The 21,263-nt window shown below is 31.3% G+C and overlaps 3 protein-coding genes across 4 annotated transcripts; 2 read left to right on the top strand and 1 right to left on the bottom strand.

Annotated features, from left to right (window-relative positions):
* Positions 1-545: 545 nt before the first annotated feature.
* Positions 546-3,831, top strand: LOC113855796. The gene is made up of 7 exons (XM_027487428.1): positions 546-609; positions 696-885; positions 975-1,363; positions 1,597-1,917; positions 2,119-2,493; positions 3,290-3,504; positions 3,583-3,831. The coding sequence occupies exons 1-7, from the start codon at positions 546-548 to the stop codon at positions 3,829-3,831; spliced, it is 1,803 nt and encodes a 600-aa protein (XP_027343229.1).
* A 5,450-nt stretch (positions 3,832-9,281) lies between these two features.
* LOC113854622 lies at positions 9,282-11,641 on the top strand. Of its 2 annotated transcripts, none has more exons than XM_027485744.1 (4): positions 9,282-9,402; positions 9,727-9,926; positions 10,030-10,093; positions 10,517-11,641. In XM_027485744.1, the coding sequence occupies exons 2-4, from the start codon at positions 9,778-9,780 to the stop codon at positions 10,778-10,780; spliced, it is 477 nt and encodes a 158-aa protein (XP_027341545.1). In that variant the 5' UTR covers positions 9,282-9,402; positions 9,727-9,777; the 3' UTR covers positions 10,781-11,641. The 2 variants fall into 2 exon arrangements, with proteins under 2 accessions (XP_027341545.1, XP_027341546.1); XM_027485745.1 differs by having other exon boundaries at positions 9,396-9,543.
* Positions 11,642-12,118: 477 nt separating this feature from the next.
* On the bottom strand, positions 12,119-20,073 carry LOC113855795 (kinesin-like protein KIN-14K). Its single transcript, XM_027487426.1, has 25 exons — positions 19,977-20,073; positions 19,607-19,664; positions 19,305-19,432; positions 19,053-19,210; positions 18,852-18,962; positions 18,516-18,726; positions 18,041-18,168; positions 17,820-17,903; positions 17,612-17,689; positions 17,429-17,521; positions 16,984-17,013; positions 16,694-16,873; positions 16,319-16,555; positions 15,254-15,595; positions 15,089-15,170; positions 14,908-15,003; positions 14,656-14,832; positions 14,446-14,552; positions 14,173-14,352; positions 13,916-14,082; positions 13,574-13,827; positions 13,311-13,474; positions 12,751-13,133; positions 12,368-12,468; positions 12,119-12,262 (listed from the first exon to the last, which is right to left on the bottom strand). The coding sequence occupies exons 1-25, from the start codon at positions 20,071-20,073 to the stop codon at positions 12,207-12,209; spliced, it is 3,702 nt and encodes a 1,233-aa protein (XP_027343227.1). The 3' UTR covers positions 12,119-12,206.
* Positions 20,074-21,263: the final 1,190 nt, after the last annotated feature.

The raw sequence follows: 21,263 nt of genomic DNA, 5'->3' as shown, positions 1-21,263 counted from the left end.
TTTTTTTTCAGATTAATACGAAAAAACTATTATCCTGTCAACTGCATAAATTACAACATCGATTATTACATACTCTTTTAGACACAATTTATAAGTACACTCTTAAATATACTTTTAAAGTATTTATGTCAAATTGATTTTTATTTTTTTTAGAATTACTTTGATCTTCTACGAAATTAATCAATTATAAAAATTGTATTAAAGAGTGCTAACTTTCCCAGAATGTTATCTGTTATTGGAAACTATAAAAATATAAGTGAAAGTCATTAAATTAAAAATGACATGCATATAATAGTTTTTATAGTTAAAAATAGTATGTTTGGAAATTATATACGAGAAAGATATTATATATATAAATATAAAATAACGAAATATTTATAGAGATATCCCATAAAACTGGAAGTTAAATTCTGAATTAAAGAAAATAATTGTTAGCTATCGGGGGAGTGTCCTAATTCTCTAATAAAAATAAATCTAGAAGGCTCATAGATCTTACTGTAAGAGAGAAGCGACGATTGTGGAATCTTGTGAACATTGTAGACTTGATGACAGGTTTGTCCTTGGTGCTTAGGGCTTATAAACCAGTAGGTGATGTTAGAGATGTTGACAGTTTAGACAATGCTATTGTTGACCAAGAAGGATAGATATTACGAAAGCAACTGAAGCCCACCTTTTTAATGAGTTGCTTTGCTTAGTGGTGGAGTCCTCTGAAGCTCACTTTGGAGCAACCACAAAGAAAATGCTATGTCCCAAAGAAGAAGCACTTGCTACACTCTTCCACAATGTCTCAAGCTCTTTCCAACTTCTCTTCCTCCTCCTCTTTTCCTCAGCCATTTTTCTTGTCACATTCTTAACCTTCACTGGCAGATACCCTTTGATCCAAAGGTCTTGTCTCATTCTCTTGTTTCTTTATTTCTTCACTGCCACATTGGTTGTCCCTGGCATTTAACTTGCAAGTTTCTCTTTGTATGCAGCAGTGATCCACAATATGAATATGCTTTCACTGAGGATGATGATGAAGAAGAAGAAGAAGAATCTCAAGAAGGGTATTCCTGTGTTGATTGTACTGAGAGAGCGGGTGACAGGGAAGCCCTTGTGTTTCTTCACAATGAGGACCCTCGGAGGAGTCTTTCTTATTCTGAAGAATTCATAAGCCCAGAAGAGAGCTTCATTGAAGAGTCAGAACAAAGCCATTATTCCGAAACATTATCTGTTCACAGCACTCCACGAGTTTCTGACTTCGAAAATGAAGAGGCAGAAACTGTTCAACAAGACTTTCAAGCAAGAGATGCTGATTTTGTTCCAAATTCTCTCCCAGTTGAAAGCATGACCACCTCTCCCTTCAACCTGAACCCATATAAAAGTAAAAATTATTGTGATGGTATTTCACATCATATATATTGCTAATATAGTACATCATTCTACAGTAATTTTTATTATTTGTAGAATCTAGTAGTATGAATGCATTGAATTGTATTAAATTACGTAATTTAATTATGTGAAATATTGTACACGTTGGAAAAATTAATATAATAGTTAGTTGAGTTATTCATATGCACCACTACTAGTTGAAGTGTGTGACATTACTTTCTGCAGATGATCATGTTAGTGTTGAAATTATTAAAAATAAGAAGGTGCAAGAGCCAAACCTCGCAAGGGATGAGAGATTCTTTGTTTTTGCTTCTACCCAGTTGAAGAGTAAGAAATTGGTTGTTGAAGAGAAGGATGAAGAAGACTCAAAGAGCTCCACAGGATGGAGGAGCTCCATCAATTGCAGGGATTCTGAGACTGAAGATGCATTTTCTTCCTCATCTAGAAGAAGTTGCCCCAAGTGGGAATCATATACATTGTTCCAAAAGTATGATGAAGAAATGGCAATCTTAGACAGAATTAGTGCACAGAAACTTCATGAAACTGGTAACCACCCTTCTCTAATTCTTAGTGCATTATTACAAGCATGTGATTGGTTTAGCTTATTTTAAAGAAATAATCACTAATTTTCACCAGTTTCTGAGATACCTTTTGAAAAATAAGCGATTATTTTAAAAATAATCTTCCAAACATGCACAAAATTATTGTGACATATATTTTGTTACATATTAGCAACCCAATTTTCAGAGTCTTTAAGGTCGATCCAAGTATCTCCAAGATCAATGTCAGAGCGTGTAGCATGCAGGTTTCAAAGTGTAAATAAAAAGGCTGCTGATGTTGGACACAACCCATATCGTGAACTAGAGGCTGCATATGTTGCACAAATTTGCTTGACATGGGAAGCCCTTAGTTGGAACTACAAAAATTTTCGTTCCAAACATGCTCCACGCCATGATCATGATACCGGTTGCCCCGCCACCATTGCACAGCAATTCCAGCAATTTCAGGTTTTGTTGCAGAGATACATAGAGAATGAGCCTTATGAACATGGCAGGAGACCTGAGATCTTTGCTAGAATGCGGCTTTTGGCACCAAAACTGCTCCTAGTGCCAGAATATCAAGGTATGAAATTTACTCTTTCTCCTCTATTATAAGGCTAATTTGTTTGTAAACTTAATTTTGATAAAATTAATTTTCAACCATCCGTCAAATATAATTAAGATATATGTTAATATTTATCTTCACCATAATTTTTTATATTGTAAACTAAACAGATAAGTAGATTTCATGTCACATGTATAACGTTATGGGTCTAGTTAACAAGTGCTTTGGGTATTGTTAAAAAATTCGAAGTGAAAAGTTATTATTAAAAAGTATATTGGATTGCATTAAAAATAATGAAAAAATATATATTTATTATATTTTTTGATAAAAAAAATTATTTTTAATTTCTTAATGAGGCATTGATTAACATTTGTCTAGAGCCATACTTAAACCCAAATAATAACCCAACAATAAATCATGGTTCATGGACTCGGGAGTGCATGGTCTATAATCAGTGCTGTTGGTAAAACAGAACAAGACTTTTAAAAGCAACTCTATTTGTACACCATTATTTAGTGTAAATCTTACTCTTCTACGAGTTTTATATGGTGATTGATTCAATGTAATACTGCTGGAACCAAATCACATGTTCATGTCCCTATCTTCCAAATAAAAAAAAAATATTTAACTAAAAAAAAAACCAATTGAGAAAGTATTATTTTTTAAACATGTATAATTTTTTAATTGGAAAACAAGAAGAGGGACAAGTAATTTTAGTTCAGGGTGGTGTGTGAAAATAAATAATATATATGTTGGAAAATGTATTATTGCAGTGTGAAAAGAACATCCATAATTTTTCTTGTTTGTTTAAAAGATTTAGAGGAGGATCAAAAGGATGGTGGCTTTCAATGCAAAATATCATCAACTTCATTTCTAAAGATAATGGAGGATGGCATTAGAACATTCATGAATTTTCTTAAGACAGACAAAGAAAAACCCTGCCAGATCCTAGCAGCCTACATTAGGAGAAACCTAAGAGGCACAGTTGATCCAACACTACTTCGACTAATGAAGAAAGTTAATCAAAAGGCAAGCTCCAAATTTTAAATATCATTTATTTTTAATTAACTTTCTTAACACATGTTTGTGTCTCCACCTAATCTACAGAAGAGGGTAAAGGTTAAGGGCCTTCACCATTCAGGCAAAAGCTTGAGGAAGAGAAAGTTAAAAGTGGAAGAAGAGATGGATACTTTGATGGCTCTCATAGACCTAAAAGTGGTGTCAAGGGTTTTAAGAATGAATGAGTTAAGTGAAGAACAGTTGCACTGGTGTGAGGAGAAGATGAGCAAAGTGAGAATCATGGAAGGAAAACTTCAAAGAGATTATTCCACTCCACTTTTCTTCCCCTCACATTGACCCACCAAATGGTATTATTTGGTGACCTTGATGATGAATATGCACTTAACTGCACAAAAGGAGCAGGCATATCATAACCCTCTTCTGTAATGTAAAATTAAACAAAATGGAGCGACCCTACAAATCAAAGTAGCAAACATGTAGAAATATCGATTGTGGAGCTTAAAATTCATGGAAAAGATGGACAAGGATGAGTGTTCATGTTGTTGATGCATTTTGAAGGTGAAAGACCAGAGCCAAAGCAAGTATCTAGCTTTGATTTGAGCCGAAACAAAAGAAGAATGAGTAAGGCTGCCACACACATCAATTGAATAAAACAATAGTCTTAGGGGGGAAATAGAACAAATAATATAATATAGGTAACAGAGGCAGGCTTAGCATTTTTTCTTGTATATGCTGAAAGAACAGTAAAACACTTGTAAAGTTACATTTACATCAACATATAGGTACTTTATAAGAAAATAACAATAATTTCTTTTAAAATAATACATTAAGAATTGTCTATTGACATCTACAGGCTATAACTAACTCCAAAATATAATAAATTATATCTCATGTGGGAAACTTTGCTCGTATAAATCACTTGGTGTTTTCATTTTTTTTCTCTCACTCCTTTGTAAAAACAAATTATTTATAAATCTAGAGTTTTTGTGATCCAAGATATTATTATCAATAACTACTTCTATTTATTAAGTATAAATCTCCCATGATTTTGATACTGATCCCTAGTAGTGTGGAGTAAAATAATAGTTGCTAAGAGCTCAATTCGTACCACAACATGAAGATACTTTAAAACGAACAAATAAAGGAGTGCCCCACTTGTCCATTGACATTATTCCAAAGCAAAAACTAATAAAATTTGACTGAATGAATGAACTGAGTTTTGTGTTACAAATGAATTTTATTCAATTCATTATGTTGTGATTGTTGTCCACTGGTCCGATCTGGATGTACTCAAAATGTTCCCAAACCAATAAGCACTTATGAGACAAAGTAAATTCCATGCTCATGATTGTATGGAAAAATATATATTCTTTTCTTTTTAAAGATACCTTTAACCATATCTCAAATCTAATAAAATTAGTTTCTATATAAAAATATTATGCATATTCAGTTCATGTACTGAGCAATATAGTTGGTTTGATGAATATTTAATGATCCAAATTTAAAAATAAGTTAAGATAGTTATTATTTTATTTGGTGCATAATTCTATTATTCACAGAACCAATCATAATTTTTCATACATGTTCCATCATATATAGCATGTAAAAGATACACATTAACTTTCACATTTTGATTTCAATCAGAAAATTACAAGCCCTCATTTTTTTTTCCCTCAAGTATGTAACATACATGTTTCTTTGTTGTTATTGATCTTCACATTATTATTATTATTATTATTATTATTATTATTATTATTATTATTATTATTATTATTATTATTATTATTATCTAGCGTATTTGTTTCAAGGCATCTCAGAAAGAGCCCACATGAGATACTGAAGCTGGTCCAAGCTGCCCCTTGTTCCCCACGCCCACCGATAATATACATTTATTTTTGAAGGCTTTGAGAGCATCTCTTTATCGAAGATGCTTTTAGCCTTGCGACATATCTACATAGAATTGATCCACCAAAAGATAAGGCTACATGGTTACATTTTTTTAAAAATAAAAGGAAGAAAAATGTTGAGATCCAAGAGTGCTTGAAGACATGTATTTCTTTATTTTCTAAAGTTGAACAACGATTTAAGAATTTAGATTCAAATCTTGATTAATACTTATGTGATGCTGTGCTGTTGTTATGGACATATATAATCATACCCATCCCCTTTAAAATATTAAGATTTAGTACTATAAAATATAATTAATAGAAGAAATCAAAATTTTATATAATTAATTAATTTTTTAAAGTCACAAATATCTTTGACTAGAAGTAATTATTAAGACTCGAACTTAAAATTACTATCTAAATCGAAACAATTATTATCAATTAATCTACACATTCGATGATATAATTAATTAAATTTTAAATATCTTGAATCAAACAATTAATTATAGTATTTATAGAGATTGACTCTCTAGTTTATATTTAATTTATAAATAATTGTATAGTTTATTTAATTAAGATTTTGAAATATTTTATAAATATATAATTTTAATTTAATTTTTAATGAAATTGGTGAGCTTACCTAAAATTAAACTGGGGAGAGAGCTTGTGTTGGATTAAGCAAATATCATTAACTCACATATTATAGTTAATAATGTGTTTCTCTTTTTATTTAAACTCTTCACTAATATATATCAGTGAAAATTGAAATAAAACTGCCTCAACCCATTTTATGAACATATTTACTTTAATCATTAAAACTTCATTTAATTCAAATTAATATAATATTTGTTTTTGAAAAGTTCATGTTCGAATCTTATAGCCATTATGAAGGATAATGCTCTAAGGGTATACTTACTTATGTCTCAAAAGGAAAAAAGAAATAGATAAAGTTATCAGTGTATGAAAAAGGTTATTAACGAGATAAAGCTATCCCAGTCTTGTGAGATTAGATCATTTAATATGACTTTACTAAAGATTAAAGAAGATTACAATAGAAAATTGCCTTAAGTGAGAGGTTACTTCTAGGATGAGAATATTATTAGTGAAGTAGAATTGCCTCTCTTTTTTTTTTTCTCAATGTTTTCAAATTGTTAAATTCCAATTTTACTTATTTACATTTTAATTGAAAGCGAATCACTATTATATATTTACATGTATTTTTCAAGAATTTTTATGTATTCGTGATGTGATTGTTTTGTCATCGTATGACCAATCCCCACCCTCACCCTTTTTGCATTATTTGTTGTTTGTCTTTGTGAAATTATTATATCAACCCCACACAGATGTAAAGAAATAAATGTAGCTCTTCTTTTTTTGGGGGGGATGGCGTGTGTGGATTTGTATAGAATTTGGATGTTTCTTTGACTTTCTCCATGTTCTGAAACATTAATAATCTATGTTAATTTGATATCTTATATACCAAAAGATTAAAATCTAAATTGCAGTTTTGTAATTCAAATATTAAGATACTAGTACATTGTTTTTAAATACCAACAAATGATAACCATTTTATATTTCAGGCAAATGTTGATTTATTTTAAAAAATGAAATATGTGATGAAAAAAATTAAAAGTGAATAGTAATTAAAGTTAAAATTTAAAGAAATAATTTACTACAACAAGAAATTTTTTTAAAAATAAAGGTAGACCATGGTCAGCACAATAAAAATATCCTCTTATTTAAAAATGAAACTTAAACCTACGATATAATTATTGAATTAATGGAAGGAATGTGGACCACATAGAAGAAAGTACAATAAGTTTTTCATTAATTTTTGGTTAATAAATGAAAAAATTAAGAAAGGAACCGAAAAAATAAATGCACCTCAGTTAATATTATTTATAATTTAAAAAATTGTCTTTATAGTTTATTTAAGACAAGTTAATAGTGGGCTCTAGTTAATAAATTAAACTTTAAATATTACTTCTGTGTTTGGAGAAAAATAAAATTAGTTAAAGAGTATCACCACAAATATTTTTTTAGCACACTTTTTAAATATATTTTTAATTATTAACTCAAATTTATTAAAAAAAATATACAAATAAAAGTAAAATAATTAAATTAAAAATGTTACTCATATCATTTTTATAATTTTTAATAAATTCTAATCAATAATAAAAAATATTTTAAAAAGCATGCTAGTAAATATGTTGATAGTATTTTTAAAATTTATTTATTAATATAAAAAATTGAGATAATATTAATCATTGTGTTTTTACTGATACTTTTTTATTTACATAAAAAATGAAATATAATATAATTTAATTTAATTTTTAGAACTGAGTTTAAGTGTTTTAAAAGTAACAAAATTTTATTAGAAATATAGTTATTATGTTAAAAATGTAATATAATAATTTTTTCTAATACCTAAACTCAATTATTGTGGCTGAAGTTAAAATATTAAATATAATAAAAACTTGATTGGTTTAGTCTTCAATGCTAAATTTAATATTAAAAAATAATAAATATTTTATTAAATTCATCATTTATTATGCTTTTATTTTTTAATTTTATTAATATGCTCTTATTAATGAAATATTATTATTTTTAGAGGGCATTTGGTAACTTCTTTTTTTTAAGTTTTTCACGAACCTTAAGTTTAAAACATTGAATTTTTATGTTTGATATAAATATTTTAAATTTTTTAATAAATTAATATTTTAAAAAATTATGAAAGAAGTAATTTTATGAAATTAAAAAGTTTTTTTAATATAAAATTATAATTACACCCGTTATTACTCTCAAATCTAAATCTAGTTTATATTATTTGTTTAAAATTATTATTACTATATATATAATTGTATATTTTTGTATTTTATATATACATTTTCATATTGTAATCATTTTTTATATTATTTTAAATTTTAAATAAGCATAAATTCAGTTAATAGTGTAAATAGAATTTATTAATTATTACAGAGAGTAAACAAATTGTTTTAAAAGAAGTATTAATACTTTTAAAGATATAATATTTAAAACAAATAAAATGTTAAAACATTCTAAAAAATATATATAACATTCTCAATATATTTACAATATATCAAATATATTTTTAATATTTATAAAAAAACTTAATTTTCAAGAAACAAAATTCTCATAAACTAAAAAAGAAATTATACACAAAATGTTCCTTTAGATTTTTAATACACTCTTAAGGGTTAAATTTTTTAAAATATATATATATATATATATAATAAATGTAACACTCATATTAAATGAGTATTTTAAAAGTTTAAAAGAGAGTTATTAATGAAAGGTAAATTAAAATTTGACTAAATAATTTAAATATAGTTATTAAATATCTTGATTTGTCCATTTTTCTTTAAATAAATAGTGTTATTAATGATATCAAAAAATATATATTTTTAATATTTTAATCATGTTTTTAAAATACTGGTGTTAAAAATCTTCATGTAAAAAAGTCAACATTAAAGTTATCGTTGACTAAGTAAAAAAACCGTCAAAAGACAATAAAAATAAAACTTGAATTTCAATGGAAAAAAAAAAGTTAAAATTGGAGGTACATTTTCGTCCTTAAAAACAGGGCACGGCTGTGTTTTATTAGGCACAATAAATAGAAGCACGTTATGAACTGCGCAAGTGGAAGTGCAACACAAGACAAAGAGAAGACACGTCACACGTCAAGAGACAGAGAAGCAGCATCACCACGTGTGGTTCACATCGCCTCAGTATCTTGCGTCACAACTCATAAACAGACACGACACAGTGCCACATCTCAATCATCAATCCAATGTTCCACAACTGCGGTCTTACATCACTTTCCATGCACTTCCCTCTACTCGATCATCTTCTTCGTCATTTCTCTCTCTGTCTCTGTCTATGAATACCCACCCAACACCTCTTCTCTCTCTCTCTCTCTCTCTCTCTCTCTCTCTCTCTCCTGCACCCCCTTCTTCTTCCTCCCTGTCTCAGAGGAACCTCTGACTCTGTGGCAGCTCAGGTATTCCTTGTTTCTTTTCTCTTTATAGTCAAGCATACCCCTTTGTGTCTTTGGCTCATGACACTTTCAAACTTAGCTTCGGCCCTTTAAAATTACTTGTGTGTGTGTGTAAAGTCTCTATCTTTTTAAAGGTTTGAGGAGGTGGGTGTTTTGCATGTTTTCGCTTTCAATCAAGTCTTACACCTTTTTTGTGGGTTTCTTCCAGTAATGGGAAATTTTCTGAAAACGGGTTTTCTTTCTTTCTTAGTATCGGTCGGGGATTTCATTGGATTTTCACTGTGTGATTAAAATTTTTTATTTTTTTTTTTGCTTTTGTGGTTGCAGGTGTTGCTTGTCTAGATCTGCGTTTTTCACCAGGGAACAGAAAGAGGAAAGATGAATAACTACTACGGGTACCGTTACCAGAAGAACACCTGGGAGGAGATGAGGATGGAATCAGTGATTTGCCCCAAACCTCGCCGTTTGGGTCTCCCAAACCACTCTTCCATCAACAGTCATATCAGACCCTTGAGGCATCCCATAAGGTATTTCTCTGTTCCTTTTGCTTTTTCGGTAATTTTTGGTGATTTTTAAATCCATTTTTTAAATAAAATTGACTTTTTTTCCTGTGTATTCCAAAAAAAAAAGCTGTCAATCTGAGGTGGAAGATTCAGGAGTTGGGGCAGAGCTTATGGACATCATCCTCTCCAAGGTTGTTTCCCATGTCAACCTTCATATTATATACTAGGAAACAAAATAGAAGTTATTAGGAAAAAATGTTTACTTTCTTACATAATCTTCATGTTTTTCCATTTTTTCCTGCGAGCAAAGTGACATGATAAAGGGAAGTTTATTTTTAGTGACACTCACTCCACAGAAAAGTTGATTTTTTGGTGATGATTCTTGATCAATAGATGTGCATCTATTTTGATTTTCCTTGTAACTTATTTTCTTGAGAAAAGTTTTATGATTAAAAAAATGTTGATTTCTTGTGATACGTCGAAGATTCACTAAATCAATATTTGATTCATGGTCAAAGGTTAAGTATCCCTTTTGATGATAGCATCCTTATAGCTTTGCCATGGGGGCTTGAATAATCCAACCATAGACTTCCTGTCTTTTGATTTGTTTGTAGGAAAGCTGCTATTCGGAGGGCCAAGTGGTAGCATCACCGCCACCATTTTTCTGTGGATCTCCACCTAGCAGGGCTTCAAACCCTTTAATCCAAGATGAGCAATTTGGTAATGGGAATTTTAGTCCATTTACCGAGGCATCCTCTTCAGGTCGAGGTTGTGTTCCAATGAAATTTGGCCACACACCAGCTGCAGTGAGGATCGAAGGTTTTGACTGTCTTAGCCGTGATAGGAACAGTTGCAACAGCATCTCTGCTGTAGCATAATCCATTTTTCAAAATAAAAATGAAAAGAAAAAGAGAACTAATACAGGAAGCAGAAAAAAAGAAGGTAGAGAGGACTACAAGTCAACCAAGTTCAAATAGCAAAAGGAGACTTGTTTTTTTTTTTATTTGGGAAAGAGGACTAATCATGTTGAAAGAGTACTGGTATGTGTATATAAGTGGTCTTTGTTTTTCATGAGTGTGGTGTCATGTACAATTTAAGATGGGAAGGACTTTTTTTAGGTTTTTCCTTTGAATCAATAAAAGAGGACAAGTCAAGGAAAACTGGGGAAGTAAAACTTTCTTCTTTTGTCTTGTTTTGATCGTGGAGAATCTATAACCGTCATGTGTATGTCACAAAGATCCTCCCTTTGTAATTGTAATTTGGAGGAACTTGTGGTTAGATCTTTGGAATTTTGTATCTTTTTATGTTATTTTATTAGTTTTTGTTGATGCCCATTTTGGAGGTGTTGCCTATAGATGACATTATGATGATCTCGAAGGGAAGTTGCGTATGCAACGCAATCCACCGATTAGAAAGGCGAGGATGTTTGATTGTTATTTTTATAGTAGAGCACATCCATGATTGTGTTCTTTAAAAAGAAAGACACGAGGAAAATAATTATTGGTTTAGGAGGCTCTTAGGAAGCAACAATGCGCAATTCATGGTCAGATTTGGGCGGTTTATCTTGTGTTTTAATCATTGTATCCTTGATTGATTTGTTGGAAGACAGAGATTTAGTATGTGTTGATGTGAAAGGGTGTTGTGGAGTGGTGTAAAAGATGAGATGAGTAGTCAGCTATTCCGATATGCATGTGAAAGGGAGTGCTGCTAACGATTTTTATATAGGTAAGTGGGGGATCAAGGGGTATCATGTTTTATAAATATAAACGATTTTTCACAAGAGTCAAAGGGATAAGAAAAATAAGATCGAATGTATTAATAATGTAATGTGAAATGATTATAGTTATTTTATAAATAGGGCCCATGTGAAGTTGCGTAGGGCTTTATCATTTCAAATATTACTCAACATTAATTGAGCACGTTGGGCCTGCGATGTTTGCCAAACATAATTGATTATGAATAACACAACCATGTGAGTAGGTGTTCAATATTTTCAAACTAACCATAAAGATATATTTTTCAAGTAAATGATTAGCGTGCTGTTCCACGCGTATCAAACTGTAAAGCACATCGTAGTGAAAGTTTACTATAAATCCTCTTCTATTTAAATTTTCATATTTTCTCTCTTTTTTTTGGGGTGGTGGGGTTACTTGTGAATACAAAATCGGATACAACATTCACAAAAATGTCACCAATGTGACAAAAAATAAAGTGCTTGAACATATCAATGAAAGAATTATATTTACATTGTACATGTCAAATAGTGAAGAGTGTGCAAACGAATTTCAGCTGCTACTTCCTGTTCTACTGCCACCGTTTTGCTGGTTTAAGTTGGCCAATACTGAAGCTTTTTTTAATACCTGAAATCAAATTCGTGAAAGAAAGTTGAAAGTTAAATGAGAAGAGACTTCAAGAAGAAAATGGTTAACATAGCAAATTGGAGACTTCAATTTTACGTTACATACCTGATGGTGGCTTTTTCAAGGGCTCCTTTGTTGGTGTTGTGATAGACGATGTTCGACTTAATTTCCTCACCACATGTACATTTTTGGGTATTGCTTTAGATCTGCAAGATTCACAAAGAAAATTTTTAAAAAATTGAATCACATGTACACTATTTTTTCACTAGACGACGGAGATATTCTTAATCATGTTCTCTGTCCATGCATGCATGAATACACAACAAATTTAACACGCATCAAACTAGTAAACTAGTTATTAAATTTGGTGAAAATAACTAGCAAGGAAATTAACAAGAATTCCCTTTCCAACATGAAGTTTTATTAAAACTGTTTAGCTGCAATAAGATGACAGTGGCCAAAGTTGTAATAGTATGAGCACTACTCACTTCTCAATCTTATCAGATGATTTTGTGCCTTCAGTGAGAATGGAGTTTTCAGAACTATCAGTTCCTATGCTTGGAGGAGCAACATCATTTTCAGAATGAACACTTGATCTTTCATCAAGATCTGCATCTGAAAATCCTGGAGTTTGTATGTTTGCAGCTATATTCTTTGCTATATCTTCTCCAGAAAGCCCAGGTTGATGGAGAAATTCATTTTGGTGTATATGATCAACTATTGATCGGTGGGTATCATCTTCATGGTGCTTAATACTTCCACTTGGTGATTTTTGGTTTTGTTTAAGAATACTACCAACTGAACCTTTGTGTAAATGAAGCCGCTCAATCTCCTCATCTTTTGCCAAAATAGTGCTCTTCATTGAAGCCACCTAGGAAGTCAAGCAAGGAAAAAAGGATACTTAACCGTTTATTAATGAACTAAATTCAAAGTAAAAAATGAAAAGAAAGGAAAAATAGATATACAACATCAACTGAAAGGAATAGTGATGGTGCATTCACAAAGCTGAAAAGTGATTAATCAATTTGGTAGACAAAAAGTAAAGTACCTGTTCCATTAATTCTCTGACATCTTTGCCATCTTTACTACTTCGAGCAGCTCCTAACTCAACTCCAGAAACCCTCTCAGCAAACTTTAGAGTGCTGACAGTTTCAGAAAATGAACTTACGTCTGAGTTAATTTGGACAAACATGAGTGTCTTTGCTTGACCACCTGGTGCAAAATCAAAGACAAGATTCAAACATTAAAGAAAATGTACATGGAAAAGATTCAAGGCATGTTGACATTAACAAATGATGAACAAGGATTTACCAAGAGAAGTTTGGAGAAGTTGAGTGAGCTTGCTGTTTCTGTAAGGTACATGGGGGCTCTTTTGAGAAAGGGCAAAAATAACATCTCCAAGAGCTGAGAGTGATTTGTTTATATGTTGTGCTTCCTTAAGCCTATCTCCAGTTACTTCAGAACGATCCACCCTTTCACTTCCTGCCAAATCCACCAAATGAAGATTACCAACCTGAGTAGAACCAGACTTCAAATCCTTCCCACGAACATGGATTGAGACCACACTGTTCACACAAGTTTATCTGATGTCATCATAATAGAAACCTTTCATTTCAATGTTGAATGTAAAGAAAATAAGAAAATGGGTCTAACCTGTGAGAACGGCTACTTCTTTCATTCATAGCAGTTGCACTAATGGCTCTATTTTTAAGTCCAATGTCCATTAGCTTAATGACATCTGAAGGTGACTTCACAGGGAACAAGCTAGCATCTGGTACTGCTAAGCCCTTTGCTTGAGAGTGAGTCAATATCCCAAGTGTGTGCATTTAAGGAAATCAGAGAAGAAAAAAGCTTGAAGATGAAAATCCATGCAAAGAATATAATGTCCGAAGTTATTGAACAAAAGGATATCTTTTTGAAGAACCTTCAGTTGATAACAAGTCACGAACTTGCTCATTATATATCTCAACCATTTGAACCCCAATCTCATAGACGATGAAGGTTGATCTACTAGTCGAAATGCTAAAGAGGTCATTTAGAGCTCGATAATTAACACCAATAGTCTCACTTGTTGCTCCATTTGGACCAGTCTGAGAGAAAAGTTAGCATCTTACAGAATGAGAAATTCCTTCAACGTAGCATGATATATGAGATAAAAATCAATATGTTCATAAGGTTCATACCATTGTGTAAGTTTTCCCTGAACCAGTTTGGCCATAAGCAAATATACACACATTATACCCATCAAGTACTGATCTTATGAAGGATTGAATGTCAGCGTATACCTCCGCTGCATCATTCAGATTAGTATCATGAAGTTAGCAACTTTAAAAAATTAATAAACTGTAATCATAAATTTTAATATTAAAAACAGTAAGTATATAGAAATAAACCTTGAGTTATTGTAGGGCCGAAAACCTTATTAAACTTAAATGATCGATGAGTATCTTTTCCTTCTTTGGATGGATTTGACACAACCAAATCATTATCATCAATGTGTTCAACAATAGACTGTTTTTCCCTTTTTCCAGAAAGAAACGGTCTAATTCGACAATATACTCTGATATTTCCTGTATCAAAATAAGGGTGTCAATTCATAGTACATCTACATCAACAACCTAGTAGACAAACACACACGATACTACCTTTTAATTCTTGAACCTCGTTAAACAATTTTTTATTTTCAGCAAGAACGACACGATAGTTCTCCGCTGCTTGTACCAGTGATTTAATATTTACACCTGTCCATTTTGCAATAAAATGACAAGAGATTACCATCAATTTTCACAAAAATGACATTCTAATAATAACATGATAAGAGATTACCTAATCGACTACACTCCTCTGCATAAGCCATTTGTTCTTTCTTAACATCTTGCTTAATAGATTCCCAAGATAATCTCAAATTCTGCATGTATGGAAATTCAGTACAAAATTGTAATTTTTGACATCACGATAATAAGATTGACAATAACACATTTGTAAGTGTACCTGTAGTGAACTGGAATGAAATTTTATAACAGTCTGCCATTGGCTCATTTTCATTTTCAACTTCTGATATTTTGAATTAGAAGCAGCCTCAAGTTCCTTAATGTTGTTTCTTAATTCTTCCAATCGATGCTCATATTCTTTAGACTTTTGTCTTAATTCTTCTTTAGTATCCTTAGCTTCTGCTTCCAATTGTGAGCATTGTACTTGATATATTTTTTTGGTTGTTTCGAATTCCTGCTTCAATGCGGTAATTTCCGAGTTTTTCTTGTCCTCGTGCTCTTTTATCAACCTCATAATTTCTTTTTCATCTCCCTTCTTTGCTTCCTCTTTGATCTTTTCTGTCTGTGTTGAAGGGCCAAAGGACTCAAAATACAAACATGAAAAATAGTATACTGTAATAAAAACTGGTAATATATACAGTATTTCGGCCTTATACAATAAAAAGTGATGTCATAATATTATAACATAGTTATAAATATTTTAATATTACCTGTAATTAATAAAACTAAACTAATGTTATAATAATAATAACAACAACATTTCTAAACTATTATTTTCTTTAAAGGAATTTTATTAATGATTATATAAAATAATAGTGCCATCATTTAACCACACGTCATCTATTGTTATTAATTTATTATTATGTGTAAGTGAATTTGGTGCACAATTTATGGAACAATTTTTGTTATGAAAGTAGGTGCATGAATTTTATTTTATAATATATATAAAAAATACTATAACTTCACTTTAACTCTAAATAATTTAATTAATGATAAGTTTAGAAGAATACATTAGTGCCGTTCACACAGATAAAATATTATGAGCTTTTTAAAAAGACTTAAAAAATTAATGTTCAGTAAATATTTATGAAAAAAAATAATAATAATATCAACTTGCATTATATTATAATTAATAAATTTTAAATAAATAACAGCGTACCGATAGAAAAACACATATAACTTATATTACACGGATACAAATATAGATTAATTAAAGGATTTTGTCTCTACTGTATATAAATGTGTACGAATATGTTCCATATATTGACAAATAAGACTCTGTTACCTTATTTCTTATTTCTTCCAATCGATGCTCATATTCCTGAGACTTGTGTCTCAATTCTGCTTTAGCATCTTTAGCTTCTGCTTCCAACCGTGAGCATTGTACTTCATATGTTTTTTTGGTTGTTTCTAGTTCTTGCTTCAATGCTAAAATTTCCATATTGTTTTCCTCTTGTTCTTTCACCAATCTGATAATTTCTTTTTCATCTGCGGTCCTTCCTTCCTCTTTAATCTTTTCAGCCTGTATTGAAGGGCCATTAAGAGCATCATAATACAAATAAAATCAAATAATTTAACCAAAACCTCTTGGTCTTGTCGTGTCTCTCAAATTGTACCACTATGTTACTTATCTTAAGCATGCATAGTAAGAAAATTTTACCTGAATTCTTAACTCTTCCAATTGAAACTCATATTCTTCAACCTTCTGCAACAATTCTTCTTCCAACTGTGAAAATTGTACTTCATATGTTCTTTTGGCTGTTTCTAGTTCTTGCTTTAATGCTGAAATTTCCAAACTTTTGTCCTCATCCTTCTTTTCTTCCTCTTTGATCTTCTCACCCTGTATTGAAGGGATAAAGAGCCCAAAAAATACAAATAATATTAAAATATTTAATTCAATTTAATGTGTAACAATATGTTATTTCATCGTGCAAAGTAAGAAAGCATTACCATCAGCTGCTGAAACTGGCTAGCAAATATCTGTTAAAAAAGTTCCCTCTGATAAATAGAAAACTCATACCAATGCAAAGTCTGAAGGAATATAAAATTAAAAAACCGGAAAGAAAATAGAGAAGAAAGAAAACATAGATAACAATGTATTTTTCTGTATTAGGTTGAAGAGAAAAAAATGACTTTTAAAAATAAAAATTCAAAATTTTCTCTCCTCATTTTCCCTTCAATTCAAATTTCACTTTTTTTTCTCCTTTCATCTTCTTTCTTCTGAATCAGATAGAAATCACCTGATTCTACTTTCTCTCTTTTTGTGTCCCAAATTATAAAAGTGACACATTAGCAAAAGTAACAATGAAGAAAGATAATGTTAACTTTTAATAATGTGTCACTTTTTAATTGATACTCTTCTAGCAAAATGACCAGACAAACAAATTTGTGATACCTCACTCTCATCTCTATTTCCAGATGCAAGTGCCTCGAGTACTCTTATTCTTGATTGGTATTTTTCTTCACGAGCCTTAAAAAGATTGTTTTGCTGAAATCACAGGGCAAGAAAGTGATAATATGAACAAAACTCTGAAAACCAAAAGTAACTAACTAGCTTATGAAAGTGAACATAACATACAGTTCGTAAATGTTCTGCTTGAGTTGACATGCGCCGTTCAATCTCCTGAGTAACCTTTCTCAACAAGCAAGCCACACGCTGAACAACAAAGATAATAGACAATATTTATTATTATGTATGGTTCATGTGTTTATGTTGCAAGCCATTGCATGGATTATATACATGTAGTTTCATGAATAGTTTATGAACATATGTAACACCATCATACATGAGGTATTTCCCCATTTCTTTTTTCCAAGCTTTCTTCAAGAATACCATTCACAACACTCAGAAGCGACTGAGTGGGAGCATTCTGCAACAATACATACTGAAAATAATCAATGATTTATCAAACAGGAAAATATGCATGTATATTATGTACATAGTTACATACACATATATGGATAATGTGTGTGTGTGTGTGGCTAGATATTGACTTTAAGAACTTACATCTAAACTATTTGATTTCATCATTTCTGATATTTTTGCAGCAGGAAGATCTGCGTAGCTTCCAGGTTTCAGTTGAAACACCTCATGGAATTTGTGATTAACATGGTGTATTAATGAAGCTGGCTCGGCTGAATACACAAATCAACAAAACCTAATCACTTGAAGTCAAGAAACACCAATATCGTACAAATATGTAGTATTTTACCAAGAAATTTCAAGGAAAAGGCATGCCATACAAAAGTTATGATTTAACTTTTCGAAGCATACATACAGTGTAAGAAGTATTTTTTATGTTATTCTCCCATTAAAATTGACATTTCATCTAGATAGCTATTGCTTTTATCTCGGTAACTAAATCGTAGGATAAGTTTTCTTATATGTTAACACAACCATGTCGCCATGACTAGGAAATTGTATGTACTAAGTATAAACACACACAAAAGGCATAGTCTAAGTTGAATAAAATTCACCGGACCCGCCACAAGTGGGCTACTAAAGACACGTTGCAACTTTGACCCAGCTGAAACCCTCCTCGGTTGTCCATTAAATGGTGGAGAACAAGGAAAAGTGAAAGGTGAATTCCCACCAGGGCTCGACGAGTTGGAATGATTATTATCAGCCAAAGCATTCTGCAAACTTTTAGCTCTCAGGGTCAAAAGACAATCCACAACAGCCTTCATAGACCCCTACACAACAAAAGAAAGACATGGCAACCCCACAATGAGCACCGAACCAAGTCAAGAAAAACTATTACATAAACAAAACTAATTATATACATAAAATAATGATCCCACAAATAGCTCTCTAATACCTTCTCTAGGTCTGATATTTCAAACCGTTGCAATCCCATTCCATCCAAAGCTTTCAGAAAGGATTTAACATTTTCTGAGTGTGATGGCAGAGAATTATCAGGTTCACTAACCTACATAAGAGAATCCAGACTAAAAGGTACATCTCAAATCAAGTAGCCAAATCACAGTTATAGTTAACTGATAGGTTTAAAAAAGGTTACCACATTCACGGTGCCAGGTCTTAGCCTGTTCAGTATCTGGCACAAAACTGTACCATTGCTCAAGCATGCTCTCAACTCACCATCCGTGACATTTATTGGAAAGTACAATGAAGGTATAAGACTAGATAACCACTGAACTAAGAGCAATCGATGTTTGGCTGAAAATATTCAAATAGAAAGAGATCACCACATGAATGAATACATCACATGCAAATTGCTAATAGGGGTGGCAAGTAAGTTCTATATCCATACCTTCCACCTCACCATAGATGGAAAGAAAATTCCCATTTTTATGAAATCCAAGGGAACTAGCTTTTGGGCTACCCAATTCTCTGAATTCTGTATTGCTGTTAACAGATTGGGAATCCATCACTAGGTTCCTGGAGGGACACACAGCTTCAAATTTCCATGGAGGCAAGTTTCAAAGAAAGTCTCATTGTTTTATTACTTTTGGCCAAGAAATTCTTGGAATCTCAAAGCCTGAAATTAATACCCAATCCACCCCAATAAAAGTAAAAGTTAGGATTATGGCAGTTTGAATAAATTACATATACAATGCAATGAAGACATTATGATTCAAATTCCCGTTCCTAAGTTCAAGCCATTCAGTCCCTTCAAAACAGCAAAGACACAATCTTTATGCAATTGCAATGTGATTGAGGCGCCACTGTTTTTCTCACGTATTCAAAAACCATCCTGAAGAAGGAAACTTGAAAGGAAGAGTTTTTTGTACGCCATGTTTGAATTCAACAATGTGTTTCAAATTGAAAATTTTTAAATTAATATTCCAATAATATGAGATTATAAAGAACGGGAATTCAATTCATGCATAATAGTTTTCAGAACCCTTAAAGATGTGGAAAAAATATTTAAAGAAGAAGAAGAATGTGGGAAAAGTGACAAAAAAGGACAATGCATTGAAACCTGAGAATGCAATGAGACGTTGACGTTGAATCAATGATGGGTGTTGTGGGATGAGTTGAGGTTGATCATGAGAAGAGTCGGAGAGAGAAAAACCCATTGGGTAAATTTAATTTGAATTAGAAATATTTAAAAAAAATGATGTTAGTGTCGGTAAAGTTTGTTTGGAAGTGACAAATGAGAAAGGTGATGGACTGTTCCGAGGAAATAGGAGAACAACCCTCTCTGCGTCACAATCATGTAGAGCCAGCACCACAAAACCAACCGCCAAAAAGAGAGAACATACATTCCACGTGTTCAAGACCGTTTGTGTTCTTCGAATCTTTGAGCTGTTATTACTCATAAGTCAAATCTTCGTCTTCCCCCGAAGAATCTTCGATTTTTTTGTTACATAAAGAATCTTGGATTTGCACGTGCCACCACCTCCTTAAACTAAATATAAAACCAAAATTTGCAATATGGAAAAGCCAATGGGTTTCAAGTCCTTAAGTGAGATTTTTGGTTCCTTTATCACTGTATATCATGATTTCTTGAAATTTTTAAACCCCTTCTCCCAAGGAAAAAGTATATCATTTTATAATTGTTTTTTGGGTATTGTATGCAGTCAATTAGTATAATATAGTGTTGCATTCAAAATAAATTCTGACCCAAAAGTTCATTGCTGTTTTGCATATTTTATTTAATATATGTGTTTTGGATTAACTCAATGACTCAAGCCCAACTTATAATTTGGGTCAAATTAAGCTTTCTATTTTAGATTCAAATAACTTTAACGTAATGTTAGTATAGTAATTTTAGTGTGAAAATACTCTTTTTCACTGTTTGCTGCATTTGGCTTTCAGTGCCTGAAAAGAATATCTTGTGGGGCCTCCATGAGATTAATAATCTCACACTCCATCCTAAGTACCTTCTGTGAGTAATTATCTCCGTTCTCTATATTTGCATCATCTTAGAGAAATAGCATCACCATAAGAGAGGAAGCATGTCAGACAACCTGGATCTTGTCTTGTACAATATAAGTGAGACAAAAGTAAGGATACACTTTAAAGACAAAAGTAAATAATTATGAACATTAACTAAAAGTTAACAATTAAAATTGTGATAAAATATATACATGAACATGTATAATAAATAATAAAATGTTGTTATTTTGGTTATGGCCAACCTTATTTTCAAGTAATTGCAGTTCTAAGTGTTTGTAGTTAATTTTAAAATATTACTGTTATGTTTACAGATCAAATATTTTGTTAAAAATTTTAATATAAATAGTGTTAAAGTTAAAACAAAAAT

The sequence above is a fragment of the Abrus precatorius genome, unplaced genomic scaffold (genome assembly GCF_003935025.1).
Source record: "Abrus precatorius isolate BTA unplaced genomic scaffold, Abrus_2018 Scaffold11, whole genome shotgun sequence".
NCBI lineage: Eukaryota > Viridiplantae > Streptophyta > Magnoliopsida > Fabales > Fabaceae > Abrus > Abrus precatorius.
The sequence above is the reverse complement of the archived record's forward strand: the minus strand, read 5'-3'. Positions and strand labels throughout refer to the sequence as shown.

Excerpts from the sequence above, each read along its gene's own strand:
- LOC113854622 (XM_027485744.1), top strand. The coding sequence starts at position 9,778 with ATGAATAACTACTACGGGTACCGTTACCAGAAGAACACCTGGGAGGAG. Across the intron at positions 9,927-10,029 it reads CCCTTGAGGCATCCCATAAG|CTGTCAATCTGAGGTGGAAG; the intron begins GTATTTCTCTGT and ends CAAAAAAAAAAG. Across the intron at positions 10,094-10,516 it reads TGGACATCATCCTCTCCAAG|GAAAGCTGCTATTCGGAGGG; the intron begins GTTGTTTCCCAT and ends ATTTGTTTGTAG.
- LOC113855795 (XM_027487426.1), bottom strand. The coding sequence starts at position 20,073 with ATGGGTTTTTCTCTCTCCGACTCTTCTCATGATCAACCTCAACTCATC. Across the intron at positions 12,469-12,750 it reads TCATCTGATAAGATTGAGAA|ATCTAAAGCAATACCCAAAA; the intron begins GTGAGTAGTGCT and ends TGAATCTTGCAG. Across the intron at positions 12,263-12,367 it reads CTTGAAAAAGCCACCATCAG|GTATTAAAAAAAGCTTCAGT; the intron begins GTATGTAACGTA and ends ATTTGATTTCAG.
- LOC113855796 (XM_027487428.1), top strand. The coding sequence starts at position 546 with ATGACAGGTTTGTCCTTGGTGCTTAGGGCTTATAAACCAGTAGGTGAT. Across the intron at positions 1,364-1,596 it reads CAACCTGAACCCATATAAAA|ATGATCATGTTAGTGTTGAA; the intron begins GTAAAAATTATT and ends TACTTTCTGCAG. Across the intron at positions 2,494-3,289 it reads CCTAGTGCCAGAATATCAAG|ATTTAGAGGAGGATCAAAAG; the intron begins GTATGAAATTTA and ends TTTGTTTAAAAG.